Source organism: Aulonocara sp. 'chitande type north' Nkhata Bay, linkage group LG11 (genome assembly GCF_057382095.1).
Source record: "Aulonocara sp. 'chitande type north' Nkhata Bay isolate Kocher_YH1m ecotype deep benthic linkage group LG11, A_spYH_male_GT1.1, whole genome shotgun sequence".
NCBI classification, from domain to species: domain Eukaryota; kingdom Metazoa; phylum Chordata; class Actinopteri; order Cichliformes; family Cichlidae; genus Aulonocara; species Aulonocara sp. 'chitande type north' Nkhata Bay.
This window is the reverse complement of record NC_141354.1, coordinates 25,507,516-25,534,414: the sequence shown is the minus strand read 5'-3', so window position 1 is coordinate 25,534,414 and position 26,899 is coordinate 25,507,516. Positions and strand designations below refer to the sequence as shown.

Below are 26,899 nucleotides of genomic sequence, written 5' to 3'. Positions count from 1 at the left end.
AAAAATAATTGTGATAAATTGGCATCACTTTTCTGTGAGAATAATCTGAGCGCACGTCTCCAGTTGAGCGTTTTGTAAATAAGCTTTAACGTGACTGTTCAGAACTTCATTCAGTTTTTTTAAAGAGCTGCACTGTTTTGAAAATGCAATGCTTCGATTGCAGAAAGTGCAGGCGTGAGTAGCAAACCCACAAAGATCTGGGGTTTGCATCAACCTGCAAATTTCCAGAGTGCAGCTCTCTCTTCAGAGGCCTTCTGGGTTCTGCACTTCTGCATCCTTGAGATCTTTGTTTTTGTTGAAGTGAAGCACGAGAGGATGAAGAAAGATTTTTACTGAACTAAAAGACACAAAATCTGCTCAAAATTAAGGTAAGAGCTCAAGCTTCATTTTCAAATTTAGTTTCATTTGTTTCTTTTTGTTTTATCTTGTAAAATGGATTTAATGTGGCTATCCTTTCTTTTCAAGCTTACTGGCAGAGGCACCAGTTTAAGAGCAAATACAGATGAGTAGTGTTTCAGAACGAGCTGCATAAAAGAGTCCAAGTTAAAACCATTTAAACAAATAATAAGAAAAAAATGTGTCAAACTCTGTTTCCAAGGCTTGATGTGTAGAATAACATTAATTTATGATGTTAAAGACATAAATTCACTCATTTTGAGATGTGAATGTATTTATTGAAATTAAATACAACAATATTAATGACAGAACTAAGAATCAATAATTTAGTTTTTGGTCTCAGTGTGTTGTTTGGAGTAATTGATTAACTTAGTTTTAAGCAAAAAAAAAAAAAAAACTTAAATGTTAAGTGTTCAATATGACACAAATTAATAAAAAAAATAAGTTATTTTCACTTCTTTGTTACAGGAATCATTGTGATCACATTGTGACAATTGATCCATGAGAGTAGTCTAACTGAGTGTGTGCAGTTGAGCCTGTTTTAAGACAGAACTTTCTTCAGCTTTTTGTAAGAACTGCACTGAGTAGAAAATGCCAGGCCTAGATTGCAGGAAAGTGCAGACCTGAGTAGCAAACCCACAAAGATCTGGGGTTTGCAGTGGTTTTCCGCCTTCTACACTTTTGCATCCTTTAGATCTTATTTTCTTTTTTCTTTTTTTTTTCTTTTTTTTTTTCTTTTTTTTCTTCTCATCATTTAGATGAGATCTTATTTTCAGTGAAGTGAAGCACAGAGGAAGAAAAACGATTTTAGCTTCAAAAACTGAACTAAAAGACACAGAATCTGTTCAAAATTAAGGTAAGAGCTCAACCTACATTTTAAAATTTGGTTTTATATTTCAAAATAAATACAAAGGATTTAACATGACCATCCTAGAAACTTTCTGTTTGCTCCGTAATGGAGTTCAAAGTTAGTGCAGAGGGACCAGTTTAAGAGCCAATACAGATGAAAATGTTTTAAGTGTTTCAGAAATTGTTGTTTGTACGGAGTCGAAGTTAAAACTGATTTAATTTGTCAATTTGGACTCACAGATTTAAGTTTGAAACTCCAATGAAAGCACCTTTTTGGTGGCAGCAAATTCTTAATAAGTGTTAATATTCATTTTGACGCTATTTAATTGGACGTATAATGATCTCAGTTGAGCTGTTTTTTTAGGAGAATTTATTTAAGTCGGTCCAGAGGAAATACATTTTTATTTTTCTTCTTAAAAACGTCTCATTTCTGATGAGCAGTCAGGTAAAGTTACAGCAGCTTTACAGGAAACACCTTCACATGAGCTGTTGGTGAGATTAAATTAAAGAGCCACAAGAAATGTTTGACTGTTTTTCACTTTTTAAGTCCAACGCTGAGTTTTATTGTTTTTAACATACGACACAGAGAGAGGACGGAAACAGAGCGAGGGCTTGGTGGTTTCTCTGTAAAGTGTTCATGTGAAGAAGAATCTCTCTGTGGCTGTGTGTGAAATGAAAGTGTTCACGTTTAATTAGTTTTCTTGTTATGATTTCGTGTTAACAGTAATGTTCATTTGTGTTTTATTTTAAACCCTCAGGTCGACTTTCAGAATGAAGGTGATTGTGTTGTTTGTGTTTGGTGAGTGAATATACTTGTGAAGACAATATTGTGAATAATACTTTAAAATACTGCACATACATGTTGTAGATGGTGTGACCTCATGTTTAATCTAATTAAAAAATAATTTATAATCTGATCTCAGGTTCTTTAATGTCACTACAAGTTTATGACGACATACAGAGAATATTACTGGTTTTGTCTCCATGTAAAGACATTTGTTATATCCTCCTTTAAATACTCATTAATACAAGATGAGTATTTATTTAATTTATTTGCCTTCTTCTCAGTGCTGGGTGCACTCTCTGCAGCAGGGGAAGTTTTCTTTGCAAATGTTGGGGATAAAGTCACATTGAACTGTGGAGTCAACAGCTACAGAAACTCTCTGAAGTGGTATAATAGATATGACTTTCTTCATAGTGTTGATCAGAGAGGCTTCCCTCGCAAAGGTACTTGATTATCTTGAAATAGTTAACATCAGTATATGACGATTACATTATATAAGAACATATTTTTATTTTCTGTGTTAGGCAATGTTGAACTTGTGCAGAGGTCAGTTGTGAGACAGACGAATCTGGAAATCTCCAGTGTGAGAGAAACAGATGCTGGAGAGTTCGAATGTTCGGCAGATGGGACACCTCGATACCATTCACTTGTTGTGTTCTCAGGTAAACAGCAGACCCTGGAAAATATACATTTACAAATAAATGTTCACATTTAATGGAGCAGTGATGGGTTTAATAAAAACATCACTGCTGTGAAATGAGGGGAATTTTTTCAATGTGACTAATGGTTCTGTAACTATAATGTATGAGCTTTAACATAAAAGTGTCCTTATTTTCTGTTGTATTTGTTTTCAGTAAACTGCTGCTTAGAGAAAAACCTATGGTGTGTTTCTATGTGGCAGTCTTCTCTGTATAACCAACAAACTTTACAGTCTGGCCTTCAATTGTTTGAAATGCAAAAATAAGAATCAGTTTCTGATGTAATGAATAGTCCAAGCCTGATCCTATCTTCACCAACTACTTCCTGTGATTCTGTCACTGTTAAATTTTTGGTGGTTTTATATCCATAACATTCTGACAAGTGTGTGAAATGGTTATTTGTCTATTAACATGCAGTGTAATATGCCGTTTTGTTTTTTCTTAACTCTTTCTCTCATGTTATAAAGCTGTGCCATGTGTCTAATGACTCCCCTTTCTCTTTCTGATTCTCACTGTATCCTCACCTCCGTCCTTCTCAGTTTCGGTCTCTGTGACTCCCTCTGCTGTTCTCAAACTGTGTGATGAGGCAACGCTCCACTGTGAGGTGAAACATCTGCTAAAAGGTTGTGAAGTGAAGTGGAAGAGCCCAAATGCTGATTCACCTGAATGGCCATCAACAGTTCAACTCAAATCTGTAACAAGCTCACATAATGGGACCTGGGAGTGTATCATCACCTGTGATGGCAAACAACTGAGTAAGAGTATTACCATAAAGGGTAATACACGGGTGCATGGAATGAAGGCCCATGTGTACATATGTGGTCAAAAGAAACATAAAGATTTGTGTTTTTGTTCTTCAGAGCCTCCAACTTCAACAACTCCACCATCCACCCGAAAGAACATCACATTATTTGTAACGAGTGTTCAGAAGACAACATGTACAACATGTACAACATGTACAACATGTGCGTCCAGCTTTTGAAAATGTCTGCAAATTTGATCCTTTGATCCTTTGCTGAATGTGTAACTCATTCTTGTCATTCTCACGTTCTCTTTCTCTGTGTTGCATTCAGGTACTGCCGACGATTGCCCACTGGGACTCTCCTGTTGGATGTGGATTGCAATAGGGGTGTGCTGCCAGTTTGGGATGTTCCTGATAGTTTGTGTCACAGTCTTGTGTAAGTGCATGAGTGGAAGGATGGTATGTGAGGAAAGGCGTTCATCAAGTATTTATGTATAGTGCTGATAGCTGTGGTTACAGATTATGTTGGTCTAACCTCTTCGCCGAATGTGTAACTGATCAGATTCATAGTTTCACTACACCAAGCTCTTACAAAGTCCTGGACATTTCACAACTGGCAAAAGTCTAACTGAGTGTCTCGGATTATCTATTACACTCTTCAGTAAATCAGTAGATGTACAGATGAAGTATTTGTTTTGTTTCCTGGGCTTTGCTGAGTAAAACCGAGAACCACCTGAAATCTCTCAGACATCTGTTCAGGCTTTTCTCCCAAATTACACTTTATTGCCAAAAGTATTTATTCGTCTGCCTCCAAACGCACATGAACTTGAGTGACACCCCATTTTTAATCCACAGGATTTAATATAATGTAGGCCCAACTTTTTCAGTTATAACAGCTATAATTCTTCTAGGAAGGCTTTCCACAAAGTTTTGGAGTGTGTTTATGGGAATTCTTGACTGTTCTTCCAGAAGCACAGTTGTGAGATCAAACACTGAGATGAGAAGGCCTGGTTTGCAGTCTCTGCTCTAATTCATCCTAAAGATGTTCTGTTCAAAAGTTCTTCCTCACCACAGTCACTCATCCATGTCTTTATAGACCTTGCTTTGTGCTGTCTTGTAGAGGAACAGGAAGAGGCCATCCTCAAACTGTTCACACAAAGTTGGCAGCATGGAGTTCTCCAAAATGTCTTGGTATGCTGAAGCAGTAACAATTCCTCTTACTGGAGCGACCAAGCTCTACTCCAGAACAACAATCCCACACAATAATCCCCTCTACACCAAACTTTACAGTAAGTCCAATGCAGTCAGACAAGTACCGTTCCCCTGGCAACCTTTAAGCCAGACTCATCCACTGGATTGCCAGATGGAGAAGTATGATTTGTCACTCCACAAATCATCTATCCACTGCTCAAGAGTCCAGTGGTGGCATGCTTTAAACCACTGCATGTGATGTTTTGCATTGTCTTTGTTGATGTGAGGCTTGGATGCAGCTGCTTGGTTGTGTAAAACTCATCCCATGAAGCTCCCTGTGCACTGTTCTTGAGCTAATCGTAAGACCTGAAGTTTGGAGGTCTGTTGCGATTGACTCTGCAGAAAGTTGGAGACTCTGCACACTATGAAGCTCGGCATCCACTGACCCTACCCTGTGATTTTACACAACCTATCACTTTATAGCTGCATTGCTGTCATTCCCGATCGCTTCCACTTTGTTATAATGCCACTAACAGCTGATTGTGGAATATTTAGTAACAACAACATTTCACAACTGGATTTGTTGCAAGATGGCATCCTATCATGGCACCACACTGGAATTCAATGAGCTCCTGAAAGCGACTCGTTGTTTAACAAAAGTTTGTAGAAGAGGTCTGAATGCCTACGTGGCTTATTTTATACGCCTGTGGCCAGAGAAGTGACTAGAACACCTTGTTCTACTGATGTCAGCGCTCTAATGGCAGCCAAACATTAGAGCGACTTTGTTGTAGCTTCACTCTTTGTGCTAACTCTGACTGTGGGTTTCCACTGCCATCAGTAGTCACCTTCAGTCCCCTCCTTGACCTGTTAGAGTGAGGAGATAACAACTAATGTGGTTTACAGAAAGAAAACAAAGCACCAAAACAACTTGTTTTCCTTTGGTTTGGAGATCGTGATTTTTCAATGATTCATGTTTTTTTTTTAATTTTACTTAAAAAAAAAAAAACTTTGTTACTTCTGTTGTGATAAATAAATGTCTTTCTGTCAAGCTGTGTGCTCTTTCAATTTTTGTTTCTGATATTTTTTTTCTAGTTTTTGCTCTATATGTTGTCAAAAACAGTGGATAATCTTCATGTTAATTGGTCAGCTAAATAGCTTTTAGGGTTGAGCACATAAGCCCCACTCTCCTACCATTCTAATCTTGTATTTGTGAGGGGCAGCCAATCAGAAGAAAGTTTTCTCAAGGTGGGTAAAGCTATCTATTAGATAAATATTAACTAAATATTAGATAGTATTACACAAATAAGGCTCACCTGTCAATCTAAGTGGTCAGTTGGTGTGTTTTGGAGACGTTTTAATGGATTGTGTGACTAATATTCTGATATCTAATAACCATCCCAGAGGTTCGTGCTTCAGTTCAGGTGAGTGAAATTCAAGTGTTTTATTAGTTGTCAAAGGAGCTTGCAAAGAAAAGCGTCTGGACTTCTTTAAGTAAGTTCTTTAATAACTAATTAAGTAATTAGTTATTACTTTGAGCATATAGAGCTCAAACACATATCAGTAAGTATGTGTCTTATGTGCGTCATACTGTACAGTTTTTTGGATGCAGCTTTTTAACCAAGTAAGCAGAGAACCAACTGACCACCCTGAAGGTGGTCTAAAAATGATGATGTTTGCCTTTGTTAACACCTGGGGGAGGCTAATGAGGCTTCAGAAGATGGATTTCACAACCATTAATGACATCTGTAACTGAGTTTGTCAGGGTGCATGGCAAGAACGGGACCCAAATGCAGGACCTATCAGTCCGAGACAGTGCGTTTATTTATAGTGGCAATTAGTGAGCAATGTGCAACAGTTTCAATAACGTGGTTCCCGAGTCCTGCTCCATGCTTGTGTTCCTGTGACAGACAAACAACTGCAACACTTGATTTCACAGTCGCTCCACTCTCCTAAACCTGGTAAGACAAGAGGGGAAGATCAGTGACGAAATGCTGAACACAATATTTGAACACAAACACAACACAAAAGAATAAAACTGAGTTTAACTCTTTAAATCAGCTCATTTACCTTCATTTTCTTTTATATTGAAAACTATTACTTTCTTACTTCTGCTGTGATGAATAAATATTGGTCTTTTTTCAAACTCTTATGTTCTTAGTCGTATAAAGCGCTTTGAGTGCTCAGACAGAGTAGAAAAGTGCTATATAAGAACCAGTCCATTTACCATTTTTTCTATTTTTCCTGTTATGACTTACAGACATGAGTAGCAAACCCACAAAGATCTGGGGTTTGCTACTCACATCTCAATTAAGGAAAATTAGTGAAACTGTGTATAAACAAATTTCCATGATGGAGTCAGTTCAGTAGAGACAAATTTCTATTTTTCTTCTTAAAGACTTCTCATTTCTGATGAGCAGTCAGATAAAGTTACATAAAACTCTGTGTTCTTTCTGTTCTTCCTATTATGACTTCCCTGTTTAGTTCCAAGTTATTTTCACTTCTCTGTTACAGGAATCATTGTGATCACATTGTGATCACATTGTGACATTGTGATCCATGAGCGTAATCCTACTGAGTGTGTGCAGCTGAGCCTTTTTTAAGTCACTGTGCAGAACTTTCTTCAGCTTTTTGTAAGAACTGCACTGAGTAGAAAATGCCAGGCCTAGATTGCAGGAAAGTGCAGACCTGAGTAGCAAACCTACAAAGATCTGGGGTTTGCAGTGGCCTACAACTTTGCAGAGTGCAGCTCTGTCTTCAGATGTCTTCCACCTTCTACACTTTTGCATCCTTTAGATCTTATTTTCAGTGAAGTGAAGCACAGAGGAAGAAAAAATATTTTAGCTTCAATAACTGAACTAAAAGACACAGAATCGGTTCAAAATTAAGGTAAGAGCTCAACCTACATTTTAAAATTTGGTTTTATATTTCAAAATAAATACAAAGGATTTAACATGACCATCCTAGAAACTTTCTGTTTGCTCCGTAATGGAGTTCAAAGTTAGTGCAGAGGGACCAGTTTAAGAGCCAATACAGATGAAAATGTTTTAAGTGTTTCAGAAATTGTTGTTTGTACGGAGTCGAAGTTAAAACTGATTTAATTTGTCAATTTGGACTCACAGATTTAAGTTTGAAACTCCAATGAAAGCACCTTTTTGGTGGCAGCAAATTCTTAATAAGTGTTAATATTCATTTTAACGCTATTTAATTGGACACATAATGATCTCAGTTGAGCTGTTTTTTTAGGAGAATTTATTTAAGTCGGTCCAGAGGAAATAAATTTTTATTTTTCTAATTAAAACTTCTCATTTCTGATGAGCAGTCAGATAAAGTTACAGCAGCTTTACAGGAAACACCTTCACATGAGCTGTTGGTGAAATTAAATTAAAGAGCCACAAGAAATGTTTGACTTTCTCAGTGACACTCTTTTTCACTTTTTAAGTCCAACACTGAGTTTTATTGTTTTTAACACAGAGAGAGGACGGAAACAGAGCGAGGGCTTGGTGGTTTCTCTGTAAAGTGTTCATGTGAAGAAGAATCTCTCTGTGGCTGTGTGTGAAATGAAAGTGTTCACATTTAATTGGTGTTCTTTTTATGATGTCGTGTTAACAGTAATGTTCATTTGTGTTTTATTTTAAACCCTCAGGTCGACTTTCAGAATGAAGGTGATTGTGTTGTTTGTGTTTGGTGAGTGAATATACTTGTGAAGACAATATTGTGAATAATCCTTTAAAATACTGCACACACATGTTGTGTCATGAATCGCTGTGTGGCAGGCAGGCAAGCAGGAGTGGTGGACCCAAAATGCAGAACTCAGACACAGAAGTGAAACTGAAAGCGCAGCTTTATTGCTGGGAAAAACCTCGTTCAAACTAAACTCACCAAAAGACAAACAAAAGTCTGAACAGAGGAACCAAGGACTGAAACACTGGAAAAGAAAACTGGAGCAGGAGACTAAACACTAGGCACATAGAAGCAGAACACACAGCTAGTTGAGGGTACAACACAACACTGACACAGAGAAACACAGGGCTTAAATACACAGACGGTAGTAATCAAGGGATGAGAGACAGGAGGGGAACACACCTGGGAGAAATCACAGCTGACGAGACAGGGGAAATGTAAACTGAGCACACTCACATAAGACACAGACCTTCACAATAAAACAGGAAACTCAGACACAGGGAACCAGACAAGATGCTGAACTGAACAGACAGATTCACAAACAGACGGGGTGACACCATAGACAGACAGAGATACAGACGCAGACTCAGAGGCAGACCGAAGAGAACTCAAACAATAATAATCATCATAATAATAAACTAGAAAATGATAATAATAAACTTAAAGCACTGGGTCACCGACCCAGGACCATGACATGTTGTAGATGGTGTGTGATCTCATGTTTGATCTAATTGAAAAATCATGTATAAATATGGTTGTAGTGGTGTTTTACTCAGGTTCTCTAACATAAAGAGAGAATATGACTTGTTTTGTCTCCATGCAGAGACATTTCTTGTATCCTCCTTTAAATACACATTAGTAAAAGCAGAGTATTTATTCACTGTGATTGTCTTCTTTTCAGTGCTGGGTGCACTCTCTGCTGCAGGTGAAGATTTCTTTGCAAAAGTCGGGGGGAAGGTCACATTGAACTGTGGGGTCAGCAGCTACAGACACACTCTGCAGTGGCATCATGGAACTGACGTTGTGTTTAATGTTGATCAGAGAGGCTTCACTCGCAAAGGTACTTGAGAATCTCAGAATACTTAACAGTTAACATCAGTATATGATGACTAATTATATTAGAGCCTATTTCTATTTTCTGTGTTAGGACTTGTTGAACTTGCACGGAGGTCAGTCGTGAGACAGAACAATCTGGAAATCTCCAGTGTGAGAGAAACAGATACCGGAGAGTTCAAATGTTTGGCAGATGGGACACGTCATGAACATTCACTTTCTCTGTTCTCAGGTAAAAAGCAGACCCTGGAAAATTGCAAATTTTTTTACAAATAAATGTTCACATTTAATGGATCAGTGATGGGTTTAACATATTAGGCCTGTTATGTTTTTGTTTTAAGGATCCTTCCACGTTACACTGATAATCAGATTAATAAAAACATCACTGCTGTGATGCTTTAACAAACTCTGTGCTACAGACATCCTTCCTGCTAAAACTTTGTCCTCTCTGATTCCAAACTGCGACATCAAACAAATAATACAAAGTAATCAAGGCCTGCTCTTTTTTCTTACCAGCTGTATAACTACTTATTACAATTGCTCTACAGTTAAATGTTTATTTATGATATTTTCATATCACCAAAAATGTTCCCATGTGTGAAAGAGTTACCACTTTCCCTTTAATACTTAGTGTAAGATGCTCTCACTGTTTTTCCTCTCATGTTATAAAGCTTTGTCACGTGTGTAATGAGTTTGGATGAAGCACTTTGTTTGTCTCCCTTTCTCTTTGTGATTCTCACTGTATCTGTTGTTGTCCATCTGTTCTCCTTCTCAGTTTTGGTCTCCGTCAAACCCTCTGCTGTTCTCAAGCTGAACGATGAGGCAACGCTCCAGTGTGAGGTTATAGGTCAGCACCATGGTTGTGAAGTAGAGTGGAGGCGTCTAAATACATATTTACCCTCAAATACATCAACAGTTCAACTCAAACCTGTAAAAACCTCACATAATGGTCCCTGGCTGTGTTTCGTCACCTGTGGCAGGAATACGTTTATTGAGCGTCTGGCCATCAAAGTACAAGGTAATACACAGTTACTAAGAATGAAGACCCATGTTTACATATGTGGTCAACGAAGCATAAAGATGTGTGTTTTTGTTCTTCAGAGCCTCCAACTACAACAACTCCACCATCCACCCCGAAGAACGTCACATTTGTAACGAGTGTTTAGAAGACAACATGTGGCTGGCAAAATCCCATCACCACCTCCTCGCGGTGCCAGCTGGAAACAACGACCCTCGGGAAGTTGGCTAACGGTGAGGGTCCTCGACGTCAGGTGGAGTGACGCGCCGGTCGATGAAATCCACAGTCACATCCCATGCAATGACGTCTCAAAAAGCTAGGGCGTCCCCCGTCACAGCCGTTAAAAATATGGAGAATGGCAAAGCGACCGGACCAGACGACATACCAGCCGAAGTCTGGAAGCTGCTCGGGCGCCAAGGCGCCTTAGTCCTCGCCAGCCTGTTCAATAGCATCATCAGAGACGGGACCGTCCCAGCAGCCTGGTCAACCAGCATAACGGTGCCCATCTGGAAAGGGAAAGGCGATGTGGCTGAATGCTCCAACTACCGCCCGATCCGACTCCTAAGCCTAACTCCTAGGTTTTCGAACGGATCATCGACGCCAGGATGCGAGAAATCGTCAACTTAACGCCCAACCAATGTGGCTTCATCAGGGGGCGTGGCACGACGGACGCCATCCATGCTGCCCGCCTGCTTTTGGAGAAGCACCGAGAGAAGTCCAAGACCATCCACATGGCCTTCCTCGACTTGGAAAAGGCGTTTGACCGTGTCCCACACGACCTCATCTGGCACTCCCTGCGATCACATGGAGTTCCTGAAGCCTACGTCAACTGGACAAAGCTCCTCTACCGACAAGTCACCAGCGTGGTCAGAAGCCCAGTGGGAACATCGCCGCCCTTTAACATCAATGTGGGCGTCCACCAAGGCTCGGCACTCTCCCCGCTGCTCTTCATCCTTTGCATGGACACTGCGACGGCGGATCTCCAGTCACCCCATCCCTGGACACTTCTCTACGCCGACGATGTCTTCCTGGCCGATGAATCGCGAATAGAACTGCAATACCAAACGCAGCAGTGGAAGACTCGCCTAGCTGACTTCGGCCTGAGGCTCAACACCAACAAGACCGAATACTTAGAGGCTGGCCCCCAGACCGACAGCACGATCAGCGTCGATGGAGAAGATCTGGCGAAAGTACCTCATTTCAAATACCTCGGATCGATGATCAGCAATGACGGCGATATCCTACTAGATGTACGAGCCAGGATCAACGCAGCGTGGATGAAATGGTGTTACGGGAAGTCTGTTAAGAGAGCCTCCGTGCAAAAAGAATAGGAATTCTAGTAGGGACCAGCAACAAACCACCACGCACACACTGCAATGGGTTACACAAAATTTATTTGTTCTTCCTCTAGGCAAACTACCGGCTGAAGACAACCCCGGCCAGGGATCCAAAGCCCAAAGACCACCGCGGTCCGAGTTCTTCGCCTAGTTACAAACAGGGGAGAGAGGGTCACTGCACGAACACGCAACCAACCGTATCAATCCTGCAGCTCCCTAAAACAGGTTTGCCACCCACCTTTTCAGGCTTTAACTTTGTTCGAGGCTGGGTCTCCACATTACCTCCCGGCAGTTAAACTTCCCCGAGCTGGTCCAGTTCTTCTTATCGGGGCGCAGGAGGTCTCCAGTCTAGTGCTCGTTTTCCTCTTTTCCAACACGTCCCTTTTTTTCCAGCACGTCCTCTCTTTTCCAGCACGTCCTCTCTTTTCCAGCACGTCCTCTCACAGCTCCATAGGAATACGTCCTCCTTTCCACGTCCTCCGTTTCGTTAAAAGCAAAAACCAGGCCAGGCTAAAAAAAGAATCCTTTCTATTAAAAATGCGCACACTTTGTCCTGGATCTCCGGGGCTCTCCTGCTTCACCGAGGTCCTACTAAAAACAACAACAACACTTCCTGCTTCCTCTCCCCTTTATAAAGAGGAACTCCAATCAGCCGCTCCCTGTATTCAACTCCGCCTCACTGGCAGCTGGGCTAGAGTAAAATCTCCCCTCCCACACAGGTGCAACAACCGTAAATAAACACAAAAACATGCAATTAATCCAAAACAAACTCAAAAACAAAACCAACAAAACTTAGGGGGGGGGGGGGGGGGGGGGGGTTTCTCTCCGTCCTTTCCCACCATGCTATACTCCGTAACAATGGCGCCAAGTCACCGGCGTCCTGTGTGACCGAAGAATGCCCAATCGCCTCGAGTCAAAGATCTACAAGAGTGTAGTGCGCCCCGTCGCCCTCTATGGATCCGAGTGCTGGCCAGCCACCGCAAAGCACGAACAAGCCCTTCACACGATGGAAATGCGGATGCTGCGATGGTGCCTAGGCCTGACACGATGGGACCACGTCATGAACACCGACGTTAGAAAGAGGATGGGAATCGCGCCAATCACAGATAAGATGCAAGAAGCGAGGCTGCGGTGGTACGGACATGTGGTACGGAGCGATGAGAACTCAGTGGTGAGAACAGCACTGCGGCTCAGCCCCCAAGGACGTCGACCTAGAGGCAGACCAAAGCGGAGATGGATGGACCGAATCAAGGACGACGTGAAGAAGATCGAAGCCGATCTGACCGATGCCCTTGACCGACCCAAGTGGAGACGACTTTGCAGAAAAGCGGACCCTGCAACCGAGTGGGAAAAACGCTAGGAGGAAGAAGAAGAAGTTTAGAAGACAACATGTACAACATGTGTGTCCAGCTTTTGAAAAATGTCTGAAAATTGGATCAAAGTGATCCTTTGTTGAATGTGTAACTCATTCTTGTCATTCTCACTTTGTCCAATGATCTGTGTTGCATTCAGGTGTTGCCAACGATTGCCCACTGGGACTCTCCTGTTGGATGTGGATTGCAATGGGGGTGTGCTGTCAGTTTGTTCTCCTGATAGTTTGTGTCATTGTCTTGTGTAAGTGTATGAGAAGAAGGAGGGTATGTGAGGAAAGGCGTTCATCAAATATTTATGTGTAGAGTTGATCGTTGATGATGAAACAAAAAATGGCTTAAGTCTAAATGACTGTCTCAGTTTGAGTATTACACTCTTCAGAAAATTGGTGCAGATGTACAGATAAAATATTTGGTTTATTTCCTGGACCTCGCTGAGTAAAACTAAGAACTGAAATCTACCTGAAGTCAGACATCTGGTCAGGCTTTACTTGCAAATGACTCACTAGTCTACCTTCATACACATATAAACTTGAGTGGCATCTCATTCTTAATCCTTAGGGTTTAATATGATGTAGGACCAACTGTGGCATCTTAAACTCTTATGGGAAGGCTTTCCATAGGTTTGGGAGTGTTTATAGGAGTTGACCATTCTTCCAGAAGCACATTTGTGAGGTCAGACACTGATGTTGGACCTTGCTCGCAGTCTCCACTCTAATTCATCTCAAAGGTGTTCTGTCAGGTTGAGGCCGGGACTCTGTGCAGGCCAGTCACGTTGTTCCAACAGGAACAGGAAGAGACCATCGCCAAACTGTTCCCACAAAGTTGGAAGAATGAAATTGTCCAAAACGTCTTGGTATGCTGAAGCATTAAGAGTTCATTTTACTGGAAATAAGCCGTTAAACCCCAACTCCTGAACAACAGCCCCTCACAATAATCCTCCACCAAACTTTACATTTGGCACAACGCAGGCGGACAAGTAGCATTCCCCTGGCAACCGTCAATTGGATAGTCCAGATGGAGAATCTTGATTCGTCACTCCAGAGAACATGTCTCCACTGCTCCAGTCGTCGTGTGCTTTATGCTGATCTGAAGGTCACATGAAGGTTGGAGGTCTGTGGTAATTGACTCTGCTCTGTGATTTTATGTGGGCTTCCACTTCATGGGTGTGGTGCTGTCATTCCACTTTGGTACCATAACACTAACAGTTGACTGTGGAATATTTAGTCATGTGGAAATTTAGAGATAGAAGTGACCAAAACATCTGAATTTAACGATTTGGATGCTTGAGTGAATATTTTTAGTATAATAACAAGTCCCAAACATTAGAGTAACTTTCCTGAATCTTCTCACTCTTTGTTAACTCTGACTGTTGATTTCCGCTGCCATCATTTGTCACTGGTTTCTCTTCTTTTATTGGATGATTACAGCTTGGTTCACTTCAGCCTTGGTGATTAATGATTCTGTCTATGTCTTGTTTTTTATTTCAAAAAGAAAAGCTTTGTTACTTGATAAATAAATGTTTTTCTGTCAGGCTGTGTGCTTTTTTAGCTTTTTGTTTCAGATTTTTTTCCCACTTTTTCTTCTATATGATGTCAAAGGGAGTGGATAACGTTGATCATGTTGTTAATTTCTCAGGTATATATCTTTAGTCTTGAGCACATAAGCCCCGCCCTCCTGCCTTTCTAATCTTGTATTTGTGAGGGGCAGCCAATCAGAAAGTACTGTGGCCCCGAGAGGCCAAACGGACTGCAACATAAGAAAACATCAGCAATAAGAAAAATGCTGCAAAAGCACACAAAACACAACAGAAATAGGAAAAACGAAAATGGAAATGGAATGTCTGGCCCATTGTTATGGGCCATTCGATCCCTATACAAGCGTTGCAAGAGCTTGGTTCGCATTGCCGGCAATAAGTCGGACTCGTTCCCGGTGGGTGATGGGATTCTGTTCATCATTTTTATGGACAGGATTTCTAGGTGCAGCCAAGTGGCAGAGGGCTTTTACTTCGATGGCCTCAGAATCTCATCTCTGCTTTTCGCGGATGATGTGGTTCTGTTGGCTTCATCGGGTGAGGGCCTCCAGCTCGCACTGGAACGGTTCACAGCTGAGTGTGAAGCAGTGGGAATGAGGATCAGCACCTCCAAATCTGAGTCCATGGTTCTCAGCTGGAAAAGGGTGGAGTGCCCACTCCAGGTTGGGGATGAGTTCCTGCCCCAAGTGGAGGAGTTCAAGTATCTTGGGGTCTTGTTCGCGAGTGATGGGAGAAGGGAGCCGGAGATCGACAGACGGATTGGTGCTGCAGCCACAGTGATGCGGACGCTGCACCGGTCCGTTGTGGTGAAGAGGGAGCTGAGTGTAAAAGCAAAGCTCTCAATTTACCGGTCAATCTATGTCCTTACCCTCACCCATGGCCATGAGCTGTGGGTAGTGACCGAAAGAACGAGATCGCGGATACAAGCGGCGGAAATGGGTTTCCTCCGAAGGGTGGCTGGCCTCTCCCTTACAGATAGGGTGAGAAGTTCAGCCATCCGGGAGGGGCTCAGAGTAGAGCTGCTGCTCCTCCACATCAAAAGGAGCCAGCTGAGGTGGTTCGGGCATCTGACAAGGATGCCTCCTGGGCGCCTCCTGGGCGCCTCCTGGGTGAGGTGTTTCAGGCATGTCCCACCGGGAGGAGGCCCCGGGGCAGACCCAGGACACGCTGGAGCAGGGGTGCCCAATCCCGGTCCTCGAGAGCTACCGTCCTGCAGCTTTTAGATACATCCTTGTTCCCACACACCTGAATCAAATGAATGGCTTGTTATCAGGTCTTTGCCAAACATGATGGCATGCTGAAGAGATCAAACCATTTGATTCAGCTGTGTTGGAGTAGGGATGCATCTAAAAGCTGCAGGATAGTAGCTCTCGAGGACCGGGATTGGGCACCCCTGCGCTGGAGAGATTATATCTCTCGGCTGGCCTGGGAACGCTTTGGTGTTCCCCCGGATAAGCTGGAGGAGGTGGCTGGGGAGAGGGAGGTCTGGGCTTCTCTGCTTAGGCTGCTTCCCCCGTGACCCGGCCCCGGATAAAGCGGAAGAAGATGGATGGATGGAAAATGGAAATAGGAAAAAAGAAAACAAAAATAGAAAAAACGAAAACAGAAATATGAAAAAACTGATTTCCCAAGCACAAGGGAAGTGTTTCTGGGGAGACAATAACCCTACGGACCAGTTGCAGGAACCAAAATATGCTATGTAAGTGTGTTTTAGTCTCATGATTCATATAATACTGATGACAGATTTTTAGGCTAATAGTTAGGCTAACACACTTACCTCTCATCTTTTCTTTCCTCACAAAACTGATAGATAGACATGCATTTCTTTTAAGTGTCTCCCAGCGCACTTCTTAGCATATTTTGGTTCCTGCAACTGGTCTGTAGGGTTATTTTCTCCCCAGAGACACTTCCCTTGTGCTTTTGGAAATTAGTTTTTTCCTATTTCTGTTTTTGTTTTTTCTAATTTCTGTTTTCTTTTTTCCTATTTCAGTTGTGTTTTGTGTGTTTTTGCAGTGTTTTTCTTATTGCTGGTGGGGGTTTTTTTTAAGTTGCAATCCATTTGGCCTCTCATGGCCACTGTAGAAAAGGATTTTCTTACGGAGGGTAGGGCTTCAGATGAAAATAAGATAAATAATGTTCACTTGTCAATTAAAGTGGTCAGCTAATGACTTTTGTGGACGTTTTAATGGATTGTGTAACTAATATTCTGATAAATATTAGGTTTGTGCTTCAGTTCAGGTGAATGAAATTTGTTTATTATTTGGAACTCGGGATGTGTGCAACTAATCATCGATGTTGTCACTAATCAGTCCCAGATTTACTTGTCATTTAATTTAATTGTTAAAATGTATTATTAATTGTCCAAAATGTTGGCAACAGTCTGCAATCAAATGACGCATTGTTGAGAAATGCCAAAAATTTGTGAATGAAGGCCTGATCTTTTTGTTAACTGCAGGAAATGAGCTTTCTATGAAAGGTGGATGGGCCCTCTCTTAGCGACAGGGTGAGGAGTTCAGTGATTATGGATGGGTTCAGAGTAGAGCCTCTACTCCTTCACATCGAAAGGAGACCGCTAAGGCTTTCGCCTCCCGCGTGAGGTGTTTGGTGTTGTGCCAAAAGGGATCGTCTGCCCAAAACTGATTTATTTCCATTTGTTTTTTATGTGTAATGGCATTACTTATTTTAGTAAACAGACTTTAGTAAACAGGATTTACAAAGGATAAACTCAGAAAATTACCTGTTTTTCATTTATCTTTATGGTTGCTGTAACTTTATACCACAGCAGCAGCTTCTCAGCTCGCAGCCGAACACATCACCAAAAACAACCCATGTTCAGGACCCAGTTCCCTATAATGTGCAGGGGAGGCGTGACCAGCTGATGTGGCCCAGGTGTGACAGCCACACTACCAACCATGCCCCGCCACAATAAAACACATTACAATGACATTTTATCAACACAAAATGCACCAGTTTATTGAATATGAATAACGTCATCAATTTACCTCAATTGTTAGAACGTCTATGTACAACCAATGTCCACTATTAAATTAAGTAAATGCAACATGTTCTTTGTTTCAGTGCTAAACATTTACCTGGATTTTCATTCTTAAGGGATATTTCATAGATTTAATCAAATTTTGGATAGAACTTTATTCAAACAATAGCAAAAGAAAAATAAAAGCATTTTATCCTACAGAAAACAAAATAGATGACTTGCTTACAAACTTACAAACTGCTTATTATATATGTGCTTGCTGCTCTCTGGTCATTGTTTGAGTTATTTATTAGTTCAGGGCATGATTACGAACCACAGGTCTGGTCAGAGAGCAGGTTCGGTTTGTTTTCCTGCGCCTTGCTGAGTAAAACTGAGAACCACCTGAGATCAATCAGACATCTGTTCAAGTTTAACTCACAAATTATTTCAGAAAACCAACAAGACCCACGGCTGCTTCGGGTCCTCTCTGCCTTTATTGGACGATTGGAGTTTGGTGTCATCACTTTAGTCTGACGACACCTCCTCTAGTGTGAGGAAATAAGACAAAGAAAGAATTTAGCATCCACAATAAGAGAAAATGTCATTAAATAAAAGAAATTGCAACTAATGACTGTCGGGGGAAAAACAGAAAAAACACCAAATCAGCTCGTTTACCTTCCGTTTCTTTTATTTTGAAAACAAATACTTTCTTATTTCTGCTGTGATGAATAAATATTAGTCTTTTTTCAAACTCTGTGTTCTTTCTTTTCTTTCTATTATGACTTCCTTGTTTATTTCCAAGTTATTTTCACTTCTCTTTTGCAGAAATCATTGTGACAATTGATCCATGAGAGTAGTCTAACTGAGTGTGTGCAGTTGAGCCTGTTTTAAGACACTCTGCAGAACTTTCTTCAGCTTTTTGTAAGAACTGCACTGAGTAGAAAATGCCAGGCCTAGATTGCAGGAAAATGCAGACATGAGTAGCAAACCCACAAAGATCTGGGGTTTGCAGTGGCTAACAACTTTGCAGCTCTGTCTTCAGATGTCTTCCGCTTTCTACGCTTTTTGCATTCTTGAGCTCTTGTTTTCAGTGAAGTGAAGCACGGAGAGGATGAAGAAAGATTTTTGCCGTCACTAAATGAACTAAAAGACACAGAATCTGCTCAAAATTAAGGTAAGAGCTCAACTTACATTTTAAAATTGGGTTTTATGTTTCAGAAGGATTTCTTATTTTTAACATACGACACAGAGAGAGGATGGAAATCGAGCGAGGGCTTGGTGGTTTCTCTGTAAACTGTTTATCTCTCTGTGGCTGTGTATAAAATGAAAGTGTTCACTTTTAATTAGTTTTCTTTTTATGATGTCGTGTTAACAGTAATGTTCATTTGTGTTTTATTTTAAATCCTCAGGTCGACTTTCAGAATGAAGGTGATTGTGTTGTTTGTGTTTGGTGAGTGAATATACTTGTGAAGACAATATTGTGAATAATCCTTTAAAATACTGCACATACATGTTGTAGATGGTGTGTGACGTCATGTTTAATCTACTTGAAAAGTCATACTTGAAAAGTATGGTTGTTGTGGTGTTTTACTGATCCCAGGTGGTTTAATGTCACTCTACAAGTTTACAACAAAATGAAGAAAATATGACTTGTTTGTCTCCATGTAGAGACGTTTCTTATATCCTCCTTTAAATAAGCATTGTTAAAAGACAAGTATTTATTTACTGTGATTGTCTTCTTCTCAGTGCTGGGTGCACTCTCTGCAGCAGGTGAAGATTTCTTTGCAAAAGTCGGGGGTAAAGTCACATTGAAGTGTGGGGTCAGCAGCTACATACGCTCTCTGCGGTGGTATCATGGAAATGACCTTCTTCATAGTGTTGATCAGAGAGGCTTCCCTCTCAAAGGTCTTTGATTATCTCAGAACACTTAACAGTAAAGTATTTGATGGTAACATTATAATAGAACATATTTTTATTTTCTGTGTTAGGCAGTGCTGAACTTGTGCAGAGGTCAGTCGTGAGACAGACGAATCTGGAAATCTCCAGTGTGAGAGAAACAGATGCTGGACGGTTCACATGTTCGGCAGATTGGACACGTCATAACCATTCACTTTCTGTGTTCTCAGGTAAACAGCAGACCCTGAAAAATACACATTTACAAATAAATGTTCAAATATAACCGAACAGTGCAGCGTTTAACATATTAGGACAAATATGGTTTTGTTTTCATTTTCCCTGCACATTACATTGATAATCAGATTAATAAAAACATCACTGCTGAAAAATGAGGGGAAATTATTTTATGTGGCTGATGGTTCTTTTACTATAACAGGTAAAGGATATACAGCAAATATACAAAATGAATTTCTTGCACAGCATGTCTTGTATATGTTTTGAAATTTGGAGACTACATTTCCCAAAATCCAACTTAATCCCCTCCTAGTCAACCTGGTGGTGGGCAGGACCACCACAGTGTCAAGTGTGGCCACCCTGCCATTACTGGAGTCCATCAGGAGAAGGGGAAGCATCGGAGGGGCCACGGACATATGCTGGGCTCTAGAATTACATCCATAGCTATTAAATATTACATAAGACACAACTATTAATTAATAATTCTATTTTTTTATACTATTAACTATATAAACAGAATTTTCTTTAAAAAACTACTTTAGCTTTATTCCTTCGTTTTTTATTTCTTTTTGTCAGATAATTGAATAAAAAGCTTACTTTGTGTTTCTATATGACAGTCATGCCGTGTAAGCAAATTATAACAGTGACCAAAAAAACCAAACCAAACCAAACAGTCCAGGACTGCTCGTTTCTCTCACCAGCTGGGTCACTACTTATTACCATCCCTCTACAGTTAAATGTTTATTTGTGTTTCATTTCACCAAAAATGTTCCATGTGTGAAAGAGTTACCACTTTTACTTTAATTCTTAGTGTAATATGCTCTCATTGTATTTCATCTCATGTTATAAAGCTTTGTCATGTGTAATGAATTTGGATGAAGCTCCTTGTTGGTCTCCCTTTCTCTTTGTGATTCTCACTGTATCTGTGGTTATCTGTCTGTTTCCTTCTCAGTTTTGGTCTCCGTCAAACCCTCTGATGTTCTCGAGCTAAACGATGAGGCAACGCTCAGGTGTGAGGTGAAAGGTCAGCACCATGGTTGTGAAGTGAAGTGGAGAAGTCCAAATACATATTCACTCACAAATACATCAACAGTTCAACTCAAACCTGTAAAAACCTCACATAACGGGCCCTGGCTGTGTATCGTCACCTGTGGCAGGAATACATTTAGTGAGCGTCTGGCCATCACAGTACAAGGTAATACACAGTTACTAGGAATGAAGACCCATGTCCACATATGTAGTCAATAGAAACATAAAGATGTGTGTTTTTGTTCTTCAGAGCCTCCAACTACAACAACTCCACCATCCACCCCGAAGAACGTCACATTTGTAACGAGTGTTCAGGGTACAACATGTACAACATGTGCGTCCAGCTTTTGAAAATGTCTGCAAATTGGATCAAAGTGATCCTTTGCTGAATGTGTAACTCATTCTTGTCTTTCTCACTTTCTCCAATGATCTGTGTTGCATTCAGGTGTTGCCAACGATTGCCCACTGGGACTCTCCTGTTGGATGTGGTTTGCGATTGGGCTGTGCTGCCAGTTTGGGATGCTCCTGATAGTTTGTGTCATTGTCTTGTGTAAGTGTATGAGAAGAAGGAGGGCATGTGAGGAAAGGCGTTCATCAAATATTTATGTGTAGAGTTGATAGCTTATGTTAAAAGAAACCAAAAGAAAATGGGTTAAACGCCTCCTGCACCACTGTGTTTACAGATTATGGTGAACTTCTTCTTAAAGTTCTTCATTGATTGTGTAAGTGATCAGAGTCCTGATTTCACTCCACCAAGTTCTTACAAAAGTTCTGGCACACTTCACAACTCGCAAAATTCTAAATGACTGTCTCAGATTGAGTATTACACTCTTCAGTAAATTGGTGCAGATGTACAGATGAGGTGTCGGTTTGTTTTCTGGGCCTTCCTGGGTGAAACTAAGAACCAACTAAGATCTCTCAGACATCAGTTCTGGCTTTACACACAGATTACACTTTATTGCCAAAAGTATTCACTCGTCTACCTTGACACGCATATGAACTTGAGTGACATCCCATTTTTAATCCATAGGGATTAATATGATGTACGACCAACTGTGGCAGCTGAAACTCTTACAGGAAGGCTTTCCAAAGGTTTAGGAGTGCTTATATGTGTTTTTGGTGCTTCTGTACACCTGGACACCTGTCTAGAAGCACATTTGTGAGGTCAGACACTGATGTTGCACTAGAAGGCCTGGCTCACAGTTTCTGCTCTAATTCATCCCAAAGTTGTTCTGTCGGGTGGAGGTCGGGACTCGGTGCAGGCCAGTCCCGTTGTTCCAACAGGAAGGGGCCATCCCCAAAGAAGAATGAAATTGTCCAAAATGTCTTGGTATGCTGAGCATTAAGAGTTCCTTTTACTGGAACTAACCAGCTGAGCCCAACTAATGGAAAACAATCCCGCACAATAATCCCCCTCCACCAAACTTTACACTTAGCACAACGCAATCAGACAAGTAGCGTTCCCCTGGCAACCGTCCATTGCATTGTCCAGATGGAGAATCTTGATTCGTCACTTCAGAGAACATGTCTCCACTGCTCTAGAGTCCAGTCGTAGTGTGCTTTATGCTGATCTGAAGATCACATGAAGGTTGGAGGTCTGTAGTGATTGACTCTGCTCCGTGATTTTATGTGTCCTACATCTTCATGGGTGTGCTGCTGTTATACCACTTTGGTGTCATACCACTAAGAGCTGACCGTGGAATATTTAGCGAGGAAACTTCAGAAATGGAAGTGACCAGAACACCTGATTTACTGATTTGGATGCTTGAGTGAATATTGTTAGTATAATGCCAAGTCCCAAACATTAGAGCAACTTCCCCAAGTCTCTTCACTCTTTCTTAACCCTGACTGTTGATTTCCGCTGCCATCATTTATCACTGCTTCCTCTTCTTTTATTGGACAATTACAGCTTGACATTGTGATAATTTGATGATTCTTGTTTTGTCTTGTTTTTTATTGCATAAAGAAAAGCTTTGTTACTTCTGCTGTGATAAATAAATGTTTTTCTGTCAAGTTATGTGCTTTTTAAATTTTTGTTTCTGATATTTTTTTTCTACTTCTTCTTCTACATGATGTCAAAGGACGTGGATAATGTTAATGTTGTTAATTTTTCAGGTATATAGCTTTAGCTTTGAGGACATAAGCCTGCCTCCTGCCTTTCTTATCTTGTATTTGTGAGGGGCAACCAATCAGATAAGGGTTTTCTCACAGAGGGTAGGGCTGAATATTAGATGAAAAATTATATGAAAGCTAAATAAGCCTCACTTGTCAATCTAAGTGGTCAGCTGGTGCCTTTTGGGGAAGTTTTAATGGATTGTGTGACTAATATTCTGATAACTAATAACCAGCCCTGAGATCTGTGCTTCATCTCAGGTGAGTGAAATCAAGTCTTTTATTTGTTTATTACTTGGAACTTGGGATGTGTGGGACTAATCATCGTCATTGTCACTAGTCGTAAATGTGAGACTTTTTAAAATTTAAAAATGATGCCCATTGCCAGTAACTTACTTTGTCCTAAATGTTGGCAACACTCTGCCACTAGATGGCGCATTGTTGAGAAATGCCAAAAATCTGTGAATCAAGCCCAGGAAATAAGCTTTCTCCAAAAGGTGGATGGGCTCTCCCTTGGCGATAGGATGAGGAGTTCAGTGATTATGGTTCAGATTAGAGCCACTGCTCCTCCACATCGAAAGGAGACCGCTAAGGCTGTTGCCCCCTGGGTGTTCAGTGTTGTGCCAAAAAGTGATCCTCTGTCCAAAACTGATTTGTTTTCACATGTTTCTTATGTGTAATGTCTTTACTTATATTGGTAAATACACTTTATAATAATAATAGATTGCATTTATATAGCGCTTTTCGAGACCCTCAAAGCGCTTTACATTACATTTCCACTATCCATTCACTGTCACGTTCACACACTGGTGGAGGCAGCTACAGTTGTAGCCACAGCTGTCTTGGGGCAGACTGACAGAAGCAAGGCAGCCATATCGCACCATCGACCCCTCTGGCCATCACCAGTAGGCGGTAGATGAAGTGTCTTGCCCAAGGACACAACGACCAAGACAGACAGAGCTGGGGATCGAACCGGCAACCTTCCAGTTACAAGATGAGCTTCCCAACCCTCTGAACCACGATCGCCCCAAAAGTTAGTGAACAGGATTTACAAACATTATACGTAAAATTGAATAATTACCTGGTTTTCAAGTATCTTTATGACTCCATGTTATTGTTTCTATGTCCTTTTTGGCAACTTAAAATATGTTTACAGAACTATTGTTATATTTGTTGCAATTCCTGCTGTCCACTTGGCCAGATTACTTTTTTTTAAAAAAGACATTTTTAATGTACGCAAGATTTTTTACCTTATATATAAGCCACTGCAAAAAAACTGATTGCAGCTTTTACCTTGTGATAGGAATGTCATTTGTGGCTCAAGATGACTTGATATAATTAATCAGGGACACAGTTGACATATCTTTCACATATTATAGGCCAACAAGTTATTTAAAGCAGATATAATACAAACAATTACTTTTTGGCAAACAATCACTCAGGCCTACCGATAGAAGACCTGGCCCCTACTTGAAGGTAACAACTCTAACATTTAAATGTCTTAAACCATTTAAAGATGAAACTACATTTGTATTAAGACAGAATCTGAATTGATGCAGTAACAAATCAAGTTTACAATAGCAGGATTTAGTCAAAATCATAATTTTTTAACGTAAAAAATGTATTCTGATGTGGAGACAAGTGTCATGCCAGCTTTAATAACTTGTACATTTGGATTATTTTAGGTGGCTCACTACTGCCCTCTATGTGCCATTTCATGTGAGTTCTTAAGTCCTTAAAACTCTGCAATGGAGCTAGTGACAGCCAGTGTTGGTCAAGTTACTTGAAAAAAGTAATCAGTAACTAATTACTGATTACTTCCCCAAAAAAGTAATCCTGTTACTTTACTGATTACTTATTTTCAAAAGTAATTAATTACTTAGTTACTTTTTAAAAACACGATTTACAACCTGAAGAGGTGATAAAGCCATAGATCTGTCAGCCCAATTCTACTTTTTCTACATAATCCATCATACAAAATGTAATCAAATGGAAAAGTCCCTTTTTAAAACTTGTTTTATTAGTTTTAATCTTTTAACTTTATGCATCAAGCAAAAATTTTATTATATGCAACATTCTCTGACTGGAAGAAATTTGTTTAATATTTAAACCTATTTTCTGCACATTCCAGCACATAATTATTATTTTTTTGTGTGTGTTTACACTCACTCTTTCAAATAGATGCAAGTAAAACACAGCAGAAAATAAATAAAGTCAAAGACTAGCGGTCCTGTTGCTCTATTTTCACCTGTAAAGCAGGAGTAGGGTAGGCGGAGATTTACTCTGGTGCAGGTGTGTCGCGGCGGTCAGTGGAAGAATCTCTGTGCGTTTCCCATTAAGTCCTAGCGCACTCGGTGCTTGCTTGGAAGTTTAGGGGTTGTTTTTCCGCTGTAAAAAGAAGTTTTCTTCCCACGCACAACGGACACTAATGTTTTTGTCACTTTTTATGGAATCAAACTTAAAGTAAGGTCAGTGCTTCCACGCTTTAAACGCTGCACGCTCATACTCTCTCCCACACTCCATATATTATCCACTGTTGATCTGCACACAGCTGTTGTCACGATAGTCGCACTTGCTTGCGTCACTGTCATGAGACATTCTCGCAAAAAAATCACGGTTTTAGTAACGCAGTAACGCAGCGTTCCTACGGGAAAGTAACGGTAATCTAATTACCGTTTTGGCAATAGTAATCCCTTACTTTACTCGTTACTTGAAAAAAGTAATCGGATTACAGTAACGCATTACAAGTAACGCGTTACTGCCCATCTCTGGTGACAGCAACATTATCGCAAATATCAGACACAATGTCTGCTTTTATGGGAAACAGACCACGTTTGAAAGTGCAGGATTTATATTAAAATAAGTTCTTACACAATGAAAATAACAAGCACCTGTTCCCTGGTCAAAAAGAGGAATGTGGAAACTGAGTGGAGCCATGTGATCAAATCTGTGCTCAAAGAAGTCAAAGGAGAGACCAAATCAGTATAGTGATTACAAAGACATGAAGTCTTAAACATTTCTTCTGTTAAAAACATCCTTGGAGGATGGAGATGATCTGCTGTAAAGACCCCTGAAGGGAGCAGCTGACAGAAAAAGAAGGGATTGGCTATTTTTCCATGTTCATATTTGTTATTGACAAATCACCCCTGGTTTAAGTGACATTTCATAGTTTTAAACAAATTTTTGGAAGCAACTTTAGTGAAATAATAGCAAAAATCCATCCATCCGCTTATCCTTTTTCAGGGTCGCTGGAGCCTATCACAGCTGTCATAGGGCAAGAGGCGGGGTTCACCCTGGACAGGTCGCCAGTCTGTCGCAGGGCTAACACACAGGGACAGACAACCATTTGCACTCACATTCACACCTAGTGGCAATTTGGATTATCCAATTAACCTATCCCCACAAGCTGCATGTCTTTGGGAGGAAGCCGGAGCACCCGGAGGGAACCCACGCAAACACGGGGAGAACATGCAAACTCCACACAGAAAGACCCCGGCCTGATGGTGGAACTGAACTCAGGACCTTCTTGCTGTGTGGCAACAGCGCTAACCACCTTGCCACCGTGTTGCCAATAGCAAAAATAAAAACATTTATTCCAGAAGAAAACAAAATAGATGACTTCCTTACACTCTAAAAAATGATTCATGGGGTTAGTAAGTAAAGCTTAAAATTAATAGCTTTTTCTGCATAAAAAATTAAGTTTGTTGCATGTACACATTGTAATCAGTTGATAACTTAATTTAATGAGTTGGTCGAAATGAAAATAAAGAAAACAGTCTTAGCTCAGTAATATATCGATTTTGAACAGACATTTCTGTGTTAACTTAACATGAAAGTGTATTCAGTTAATACAACTTAAAAATCTCGTAAGCGTCCTTTAAAAGCTGAGTACAAGGCTGACTTGCCCGGACATGTTGTGCTCTCAGACCACTGATCGAAAGAAACGGAGGCAAAGAGAGAAAGCAGAGAAGCGGCATTTTGTACGGAACATTATCAAACGT

At 40.6% G+C, this 26,899-nt stretch overlaps 2 protein-coding genes across 6 annotated transcripts; both read left to right on the top strand.

The window, feature by feature from the left end:
* The first annotated feature begins 228 nt into the window (after positions 1 to 228).
* On the top strand, positions 229 to 5,700 carry LOC147319074 (uncharacterized). 5 transcript variants are annotated; one of them, XM_086311385.1, is made up of 8 exons: positions 229 to 368; positions 1,155 to 1,252; positions 2,004 to 2,044; positions 2,314 to 2,472; positions 2,554 to 2,691; positions 3,267 to 3,482; positions 3,588 to 3,692; positions 3,801 to 5,700. In XM_086311385.1, exons 3-8 carry the CDS (start codon positions 2,017 to 2,019, stop codon positions 3,965 to 3,967), a joined length of 813 nt encoding a protein of 270 aa, XP_086167511.1. In that variant the 5' UTR covers positions 229 to 368; positions 1,155 to 1,252; positions 2,004 to 2,016; the 3' UTR covers positions 3,968 to 5,700. The 5 variants fall into 5 exon arrangements, with proteins under 5 accessions (XP_086167511.1, XP_086167513.1, XP_086167512.1 ...); XM_086311387.1 differs by lacking the exon at positions 1,155 to 1,252 and having other exon boundaries at positions 353 to 368; XM_086311386.1 differs by lacking the exon at positions 229 to 368 and having other exon boundaries at positions 852 to 1,252.
* A 1,620-nt stretch (positions 5,701 to 7,320) lies between these two features.
* Positions 7,321 to 22,767, top strand: LOC147319073 (titin-like). Its single transcript, XM_086309795.1, has 13 exons — positions 7,321 to 7,546; positions 8,304 to 8,344; positions 9,243 to 9,401; positions 9,489 to 9,626; positions 10,170 to 10,412; positions 10,496 to 10,552; positions 10,750 to 10,990; positions 19,037 to 19,077; positions 19,374 to 19,532; positions 19,616 to 19,753; positions 20,710 to 20,952; positions 21,037 to 21,120; positions 21,232 to 22,767. The coding sequence occupies exons 2-13, from the start codon at positions 8,317 to 8,319 to the stop codon at positions 21,396 to 21,398; spliced, it is 1,698 nt and encodes a 565-aa protein (XP_086165921.1). The 5' UTR covers positions 7,321 to 7,546; positions 8,304 to 8,316; the 3' UTR covers positions 21,399 to 22,767.
* Positions 22,768 to 26,899: the final 4,132 nt, after the last annotated feature.